The 10,080-nt window shown below is 39.4% G+C and overlaps 1 protein-coding gene across 1 annotated transcript; it reads left to right on the top strand.

Moving 5' to 3' along the window:
* Nucleotides 1-3,053: 3,053 nt before the first annotated feature.
* On the top strand, nucleotides 3,054-7,786 carry LOC107386556 (zinc finger protein OZF). The gene is made up of 3 exons (XM_015961023.3): nucleotides 3,054-3,101; nucleotides 3,368-3,612; nucleotides 6,366-7,786. Exons 2-3 carry the CDS (start codon nucleotides 3,555-3,557, stop codon nucleotides 7,619-7,621), a joined length of 1,314 nt encoding a protein of 437 aa, XP_015816509.3. The 5' UTR covers nucleotides 3,054-3,101; nucleotides 3,368-3,554; the 3' UTR covers nucleotides 7,622-7,786.
* Nucleotides 7,787-10,080: the final 2,294 nt, after the last annotated feature.

The following is a 10,080-nucleotide window of genomic DNA, read 5'->3' as shown; positions in this document are numbered from 1 at the left end:
CACATGTGTTTTGTGGATTTGGAGAAGGCTTATGACCGTGTCCCCAGGGGCACCCTGTGGGGGACGCTCCAGGAGTATGGGGTGGGTGGCTTTCTGTTAAGGGCCATTCAGTCCCTTTACCAGAGGAGCGTGAGTTTGGTCCGCATAGCCGGTAGTAAGTCGGACCTGTTCCCGGTGAGGGTTGGACTCCGCCAGGGCTGCCCTTTGTCACCGGTTCTGTTCATCACTTTTATGGACAGAATTTCTAGACGCAGCCGTGGTGTGGAGTGTGTCGAGTTTGGTGGCAGGAGAATCTCGTCTCTGCTTTTTGCGGATGATGTGGTCCTCCTAGCTTCATCCAGCTCTGACCTTCAGCTCTTGCAGGGTAGGTTCGCGGCCGAATGTGAAGCGGCTGGGATGAGGATCAGCACCTCCAAATCTGAGACCATGGTTCTCGACCGGAAAAGGGTGGCTTGCCACCTCCGGGTCGGGGGAGAGGTCCTACCTCAAGTGGAGGAGTTTAAGTATCTCGGGGTCTTGTTCACGAGTGAGGGTAGGAGGGATCGGGAGATCGACAGGCGGATTGGTTCGGCGTCTGCAGTGATGCGGACGCTAAGCCGATCTGTCGTGGGGAAGAGGGAGCTGAGCCAGAAAGCCAGGCTCTCGATTTACCGGTCGATCTACGTCCCAATCCTCACCTATGGTCATGAGCTTTGGGTAATGACCGAAAGAGCGAGATTGCGGATACAAGCGGCCGAAATGAGTTTCCTCCGTAGGGTGGCCGGGCTCAGCCTTAGAGATAGGGTGAGGAGCTCGGACATTCGGGAGGGACTCGGAGTAGAACCGCTGCTCCTCCAGATCGAAAGGAGCCAGTTGAGGTGGTTTGGGCATCTGGTCAGGATGCCTCCTGGACGCCTCCCCGGGGAGGTGTTTCGGGCATGTCCTGCCGGCAGAAGGCCCCCGGGTCGACCCAGGACACGTTGGAGAGGTTACATCTCCAATCTGGTCCGGGAACGCCTTGGGGTCCTGCCGGAGGAGCTGGTGGACAAGGCCGGGGAGAGGACGGCCTGGAGCTCCCTAGTTGGGATGCTGCCCCCGCGACCCGGACCCGGATAAGCGGAGGAAGACGACGACGACGACGACATATTATTGCAGGACATGATGAATGGGATCATGGCAGAAGAGAGAGGAAAGTAAACAGCAGAAAAAAGCAGTCCAAAGACCAGAAAAGGGAGACAAGGAAAATAAATAAATGAAAATAAATAACTACATAACAGCAATAATAAATATTTGCAAGTAATTGTGCATTTTACTATTGTTTTAAGTTGACAAAGGCTAAATATTTGTCAGTTGTATGCACATTTGTCAACACGGGGTTCATATTTTCAACATGTTTCTAAAATTTTCTTGAATTTCAATGAGTTTTATAAATGACTGAATTAATTCTGCCTTCTCTACTCTTTTCTACTACAGGTGCTGTACACGCAACAAAGATCATTCAAGACTTGGAAGACCAACTGGGGTTTGTGGCCCACCATCCCCAATCTTGAGTCAATATTGTGCTTCTGATGCTCAAATACAATTCTACACAGAATTACCACAAGTGTCTGTGTTAAAGATCTTCTGGGAATATGTTGCTCCATCTGCTTCATGTCTGATTTACCGGAGCAAAGCAAGGAGGATGGGTGAAGAAGCTACTGGAGACACTGCCCAGCCTCTCTTGCAGGATGCCATTAAATAATGAATTGCTTATGTACTCCATGCAGACCGCTGCTGGCTTGAGGGTGCAGCTCTTAGCTGACATGTTTCAGTGTAGTAATGCCACAGCTGACAGAGTGACCAACACTTAGCACTTGTTGGAGTCACCCCCAATGGGTTTGTGTCCATCTTTTCTGAGCTGTACTCTGGATGCATTTCTGGGAAAGGAGATAACACAACTCTGTGGAATTCTTCAGCTGCTGGAGCCAGGTGATGAGGTGATGGCCGACAAAGGGTTTGTCATTGATGATCTCCTCTCTTATAAACTTATATCCCCCACTTCAAACATTCTACTCAAATTTAGTAAAGAGGATACAGAGATGATCAAAGCCATCGCCCATCTCAGGATAGTCGTCAAAGAGAGTAATGGGCAGGATTAAATCCAGTCGCATCTGGGACTCGTCTATTCTTCTCATTTTGATCAGTACAGTCAGCCAGATCTGGTACAATTGCTGTATGATGGTCAGTTTTCAAGGACCTCTATCCTGTGAAGAGTATTTTGCTCACTTTGTATGAAATGGAGCATTTATAAAACAAAATATTTGTAAAAAAAAAAAAAAAAAAACTTACCTAACTTTTCTTTAATTCAGTGGAACTTGCGTTCAACTTTTAATTGTTAAAATGAAACTCTCTCTTTGTCAATGCTCCTTCACTGGGTTAGTTCAAGGCAGAAATAGCTAATTGCGATGGTGATTTCGTTCAACACCAGGTGGCAGCAATGAGCTGTCTTTACAAGTAATTAAATATTTTCATTTTTATATGTATTCCATTTAAAAAAGTATTTTTGCATATATGTATTGTTTTTTTCAGTGTACATTCTTTTATTTTTCTTTATCTTTTGTTCTTTTTGCTCAGTTTTTCAATGTGATAGCTGTTGTGACAAACAGTTCCCCACTGACTATGGACAATAAAAGGAAATTCTGTTCTATTTAAAACCACATTTACACCACTGTGGGGTAAAAGCATGGTCTTGCAGCTTCATTTCTGAATCTGTAAGTAGTACAAATGGACTAAAAATAGAATTTTTAATTTACCCAACTTTGTTTAACCAAGTTTTTCTGTTTAATTTAGCCAATTTTCATTTAGCTTAAAAAAGTCGAATTTTTAATTTAGCCAAACAAAAATTAGAATTTTTCATTTAGCCAATTTTTCGTGTGATTTATTTTGTACCATTCACGCGTTTTAAACGTTTTATTACTCGTTTCATCCTATGTTTAATACATGGCCCACACCAATGATTGCACCAATTTTTTTAAACTGTTTCACCCATGAATGAAATAAAACCGTACTGTCACTTTAAGACATCGTCATTTTTCGGCAATACCACTGCGCATGCGCATCTGAACCCGTCGTGTTGGGAAAAGGTATGACGTTCAACCTGGGCATTGTTGAACGTAGTTTGTTATATAGACGGAGCTAATGTAACAGAATTAATGGCAAATGTTGTTCTGAAGGTAGAATGTGGTTAGGAGTCATTTGGGTATAAACTGGGAATACATTTGAACAGCAGAACCGTGTTTGTTGAGTTATGGCTCCTTTTCGTGTGCTTGTTTGCTAACAGGAGAGTGAAGACTCGTATGCTAAAGAAACGGTACGTTACAGAATATTTCTGCTGTGTTCATTTGTACAGGGTGCTGCTGTTAGCTGCCTTGGTTAATGAGCAACCAGCAGATATTCTGTTCTGAATCTTCGACCAGCAAAACAAAGAACAGCTTGACCTGCGTGCATCAGCTTGGTGATCCCAGCAGCAGCAGCAGCTGGATGCAGAGGTGGAACATATTAGGAAAAAATAGCCTCTTATTAAAGTTAAAAAGAAAATGAGTAACAAAATCCAAGACGATGTTTACAACCCTCGTGATCAACTGCGCATAATAGGTTTGTATATTTTAATTCTCTCTGTGTAATGTGATGGTTTTATGGAGGATTCTTTCTGCCAAAGTAGACAATAAATGAATGAATGAAGGAACGAGGAAACATACAACAAAGTTGAGAATACATAAATAAAAATGTTGTAATTAATTATTTCCACATTTATCTATTTATTGTTATTGTTGGTAGTAATTGAGCTATAGCTGCACTTGGAGCAACGTCAGCTGTAGTTTAGGTTTTTATGGGCAGAAATTTGAGATGCCAGAAACTGATTTTCAATACTTAATATTTGCATTGCTCTGATAGAATTGCTATTAAACTTTTATTAAATTTAATAATTATTTATTAAATAAAATTATTTAAAATTAAGAATTAGTGTAGTTTGATATCCACTTTGAAATGAGTGTTACCAAATTCAAAACTTAATTTAATATTTAGAAACTGATTTAATTAGCTTTGAAACTCTTTCCTTTATGAAGATTCAGCTCTCACCATTCACTTTCTGTTGTATGGTTCAATTTTAATGCTTGAAATAAATTCTTTTGGGTCCTTGAAAGCTACAGAATAATCACCAGTGTTCCCAGAGTGGGCTGGTATGGTGTTGATAATGGTTAAGGTTACCGTAGCCACCCTATTCCTAGCCCCCATGAGCCCTTGTGTGAAATACGTGACCGGCTTTGGTCCGGAGTTTGTTCCCATGGCGATGATGCAATGGAGAAACAAAGCAATAAAAAAAGAAACAATGTTTTATATATTATAGATCTGCATTTTCCCCCAATGTTGTCAGAACCTGCCCTGAACATAATTAGGAGCACAGCTATATCGTTAAAGAGTAACTAAACCCCAAAATAACTTTTTTTTGCTAATTAACTGTATAATTTGGTCTTTACAAATGCAATCTTTCTATTTCTGTGCATTTTTTGAAATGTTTGTGTAAACTTGATTAAATCTAGCATCTAAAGTCTAAAAACGTCTTAGTGCTGCCCCCTGTGGCAGAACAGCGGCAACTGCATTTTAAACTTGTGATTGACCGGGGCTGGAACAATTTCATGTCATTGGTACAGTCTCCTCCCACTCCCCCTCCCTCCCAGGATGGAAATCCCCCACACTTGGCCATGCCACTCTGTGCCTCCTGGCAACGCCCACTTTCATGGCATTTTTCAAATCTTGACTAGGGGTGGAGTTACATTTACTGATGGTGTGCAGTCCCTCTTTAACTTTATATTTCGTTATGACATTAACTAGCCAAAATACGTCAACACGACTGAACTGTTTAGTCTCTTATCATCAAAGATCACTGTGTCCTCCATATTTTCTTTCATTTTTTTGGGTGTTCATTTAAGAAAAAATATTTTTATCAGCCACATCCTACCTGTTGCATGCAGTAGGAGGCTAAAGCTACACAAACATTAGTTGTTAGCAGACAGTACGGTTGCCATGACTGATTGGTCCAGCGTGGAGCATCACTTAGTGATGGTCGGTTCATCTGTTCTCTGTTGAAGCTTCTATTGATCTGCTCTCATACTGAGGAAAAGTTATTTACATATATTTAAATATATATTGCTATAATCGAAGAACCCATCTTGGTCAGTCTGCATCCGATGTTCAGTTCTGTGTCCTAACATACCTCAGAAGGTTGGAGAGGTAGACAAACATCCAGACCTTTCTTAAACGACTCATTTAGGGCAGCAGCTATTGAATAGTTAAAAAATTAATTAATCTGCCACAGTAATCCATTGAATAATCAGATAAACATTTATTTTTCTTTTGCTTTTAAAATGTGGTCGAATTGTAACAGAGCAGTTTTATGGGCCATTCCCATCTGCACCGGGTCGGCCCGGGCCGGGTAGCCCCAGTCGGCCCCAGCCTGGCCCGGTTGGTTCCACACATCCTTGTCTTAAGCCCATGTGGGCTGATTCTACCCACCAATCAGAGGCTTGCTCTAATGGAAGGTGTGAATTCGCTGTCAGCAGTGGGTGTGTTGGCCCTGGTTGGCCTGAAGCAGACCCCCTCGAGAAGAGGGCTGAGAATGAGCCAGGGTTGGCCCGGAAAAATACCAGGCCACCCAGGTATGTAAACAACCTACGCTACTCGGCCCGGGCCGACCCGGTACAGATGGGAATGGCCCATTAGTTTTAAGCAGATGTAAACAAATAGTACCTGTAGTTACAGTCCTCTTTATAGGGAGCAAGTGTCCCAAGTGAGACAGAGATGTGTTTTGTGTTTATATAAATAATTTAAATGATCCGTCTAGGTGTTGTAGCATAGCTGAACATTTATGATGAGCACTACGGATGCAAATATAATAAAAATAAATCCATTTCTGCTCAACATTTTCAGGTTTCTGACTGTGGTCCAAACTGTCTTTTATTCTTTGCACTCTGTGCACTTTGTTTAACGTCACAGGAACTTTAATTTGATTATATTAAAGTTGACAAATAGCAAGACTGTAGTCCAAGAAAAACTATGTGTATTAAAAAGGACATGCTCCTATCACCTAGTTAATAATTTGTTGTTGTTATGGTTCCATTCTCTCTCACCTCCTCCACTTAATAGGTCTGCAGAGCAGCATGCAACCACAGTGTAACTGAAAAAAAGTGACCATATGTTTTGAAAGGAATTATTAAAAATGTGATGTGTTTCAGGTAGACTAAGTGTGACATCCACAATTAGATTATTTTTGGACAATCAAGCAGTGAACTAAGTGTACTCAGTGACCTTAGCAAGAAACTTAATGTCCCAAAATGCATGTGTTTTAGTGGTTCCTGCAGATGGTCAAGAGATGGTATTGATTAAAGAAGAAGCTTCTGGATGTTGGAGTCCCAGTGTGAACCAAGAGGATTCTAAACCCTTCTACATAAAGGAGGAACAGGATGAATCGTGGACTGATTTGGAGGAAGAGCAGCCTGACGTGGAGGAGACTGATGCAGTTTCTTTAAAGAGTGAGAATGATGAAGAGAAACGTTCATTCTCAGAAGTTTGTGAGCACCAATTGGAAGATGGAGATCTTCCAACCAGCAGTTCAGTCGACCAAACGACAGCAACAGTTGATGGAGAGGACTGTGGAGGAGCAGAAACTAGCAGATACCCAGACTGTTCCAACTCTTCAGAGACTGAAGTCAGTGAAGCTGATGAACATGAGAGCTGTTCTGACTCTCAACTGAATTTTTTGCCACAGTCAAAGTCAAAAACCAAAGGCAGCGAGAGGAAAGAGAGCAGGTCTTGCAAGTCGAGTGTAAAGAAATCTTTTATTTGCTCTGATTGTGGGAAGCAGTTTGTTAACACCCGGTCTCTTCAGAGACACATGAAACGTCATTCAAAAATAACATCTTCAAACTGTTTAGTTGATGACAAAAGTTTAAAAGTGGAGGAAAAAGTCGACTCTCCAAAGAAAGTCCAGACAAGTCAGAAGTCATTCAGTTGTGATTTCTGTGGTAAAATATTTAACAGAAAAGATAATTTAAACACACACGTGAGAATCCACACGGGACAGAAACCGTTTGGCTGTGATGTTTGTGAACGAAGGTTCGGCAGTAAGACTCATTTGAACCGTCACATGATAATCCACATAGGCGAGAAACCATTCGTTTGTGATGTTTGTGGACAAAGATTTAGTGATAAGAGCAACTTAAATGGACACATGAGAAAACACACAGGGCAGAAACCTTTTGGCTGTGATATCTGTGGACAAAGAATTAGCGATAGGAGTAGCTTGAGCAGACACATGAAAATACACACAGGACTGAAACCATTTGGTTGTGACGTTTGTGAGCGAAGGTTTAGCAGCAAAACACATTTAAACACACACATGAGAATCCACACAGGACAAAAACCCTTTGCTTGTAATATCTGTGGACAAAGATTTATTCAAAAGCCACACCTAAACACACACATGATAATCCACACAGATGATAAACCGTTTAGCTGTGACGTTTGTGGACAAAGATTTAGCTATAAGAGTAATTTAAAAAGACACATAAGAATCCACACAGGAAACAAAACGAATGTGCAGTGACCGCCAAAACACAAAGGACTGATGTAGGCAGAAAAACCATTAAACATACACAAGTGTCCCAGTTTCTTGTCAAATAGGATGCATTATTTATAAGTTTTTCTTTTATGCATGCACATTTTTCAGCCTTTTCATTGACAGTCATCAAAATAAACTAAATAACTCTTATGTTGTGTAGTATTTAGTTACAAGTTGAAACTGAAATGGTTGTTTTGCAACCAAAAATAACATTTAGCAAATATTTCAAACGTTTCCCTAAAACACTTTTTTTTAATTAATTGGAGAAAAATGTTTTTTTTACTATATAGTACAAAATTTGTTTATGTAATAATAGTTGAAGTCAATACAAATTTAAAAGGTGTGATTTAAAAAAATTAACAAGCTTGAAGAAGACGCTCATGTTTTAACAAATGCATTTAATATAGATAAACAAATGCTTTTGTTGTAGTTATTGAGAAGTCAACTTCAGAAGAAACTTATGACTATGTCTGCATGTCCTTTTTCTAAATAATGATTAAAATAACAATTTCAAGGAAAAATACAATCTGGAAATGTATCGTTTGTCAATAGTGTAGTGCTGCAACCGCAAACTAGCCTTTCTCTTGTCATCTGTATCAGAGTTATTTAAATGTAGAATAAAAATAAGAATAAACTTAATGTGAAAAATCCCACTGTGGTGTTGCTACTACTCAGTTGTTTGGGAATGCATTGCTCACTGATCAATTTTTCAGCATTTTGTTGTGCAAAACATTCAACATTCTCTGATTCAAAAGTCAAAACATGAGCAACTAAACTTCAAATGTGGAAAAATGGCTTAAGGCAGACACTTTCCGTGTGGCCTTAATTTGCATAGGTTACTGTGGCTGAGAGGGAAGAGCTGGTTGTTGGTACTGACTTCTGCAGTTCTCATCAGGACCCCCCCCCCCCCCCCCCCCCCCAAAAAAACAACAACAAAAAAAAAACATTGCATTACTTTACTTTTATTCTTCAAAAATATTACAGAAGCTGCTACAGTTTAGTCGAATTATAATGAACGAAAGCGTGTTTTGTAAAGAGGTTTACGTTGTTTTCTAAACTTTTTTCGAGAGTAGGTCTTTTGAAATTTGTTGTAATACAAATAACCACCAGAGGGCGACAAAAGCCAAAAATGGCTGTAGTCGGGATTAAAAGACCATTTTTCTTATTCTGGCTCATTATGAATCTGAACTTAAAAAGAAACATATAATATGTTTTTTTTTGTTACTAAATTATAGTATATCAAGGGTAATATTATGTTTTCTTACAGAAAGTGGACATACATTTTATGTGACTTATACTAAAACTAACCCACGCAAGAAAACTTATATTCCTAAATGAATGAATTAATGTTTATTTATATAGCGCTTCACACAACCCAGAGGGTGATCAAAGTGCTTAACATTAAATGTGGAGAGAAAGAACAAAAAAAAAAAAAAAAAAACAATTAATAACCTTTGTAAAAAAAAAGTAAATAATCAGAGCCAGTTTAAAACAATTTAGGACTAATGTAAAAGTAATAAAAATAAAACCAATATAAAATAATTGAAAAAGCACTATAAAATAGTAAAAAGAATAAGCACAGTTTACATCACTTCAGGATTTTCAAAAGCCATGTGAAAGAGGTGCGTCTTTAATCCAGAGGTTACGTTATCAGTCGTTGTGCGTAGGTGAAGTGGGAGTTTGTTCCATAGCTTTGGCGCTACCACCGAAAATGAGCGACCTCCCCACTGATTGTATTTAGATCTCGGAACAAGTAAAAGAAAATATTTCTTAAAAAAGAAAGGGAACACAAAAATAAGACATCCTAGGTCTGAATGAATTAAATATTCTTTTTAAATACTTTGTTCTTTACATAGTTTGTAGAGGCTAAGCCAATGCTTTAAGCCACTGGTGTGTTTGTAACCAGAATAATGGCTGACGCGCTACGTTGCTTTCGATGGAATAAACACTGTTCAGTCGTTGTCCATTGCTTTTAAGAGATGAATATTCGTTTATTTCTCCATTCATTTCTTCCCATTGAAATGTTGAATAAAAGGCATACTTTGACAGCACATAACAAAACGCAACAAAGTGAAACAAAGCGGTCAAAACCAATTACCCTCTCCGGCCAAACGCATACACACCGGCAGGTAATTTCCTCTTATTATATACGGGAACACTGATAGGCTCCCACACACCGGCCCCTAATTGTTAGACCTAACAATTTCTAACACGAGTTTTGTTTTACAAACAAAATATGAACCCAGTAACAATATGACTCCACATGAATAATTACACTTCCTGAAAGAGACACAATTTGGTAATTGGACGTTCAAAAACACCATTTTTTGTTTGCAGTTTTACAGAACGAACAAAGCCTCTATTATCCAATATTAAAAAATAAATGCATTTGTGAGGAGAGCGATTCAACCGAAACAGCATTCGGGATTTTATTTAGAAATATG

The sequence above is a fragment of the Nothobranchius furzeri genome, chromosome 10 (assembly GCF_043380555.1).
Source record: "Nothobranchius furzeri strain GRZ-AD chromosome 10, NfurGRZ-RIMD1, whole genome shotgun sequence".
In the NCBI taxonomy this organism is placed as follows: Eukaryota; Metazoa; Chordata; class Actinopteri; order Cyprinodontiformes; family Nothobranchiidae; genus Nothobranchius; species Nothobranchius furzeri.
Note: the sequence above shows the minus strand (reverse complement) of the source record. Positions and strands in the feature narration are given on the sequence as shown.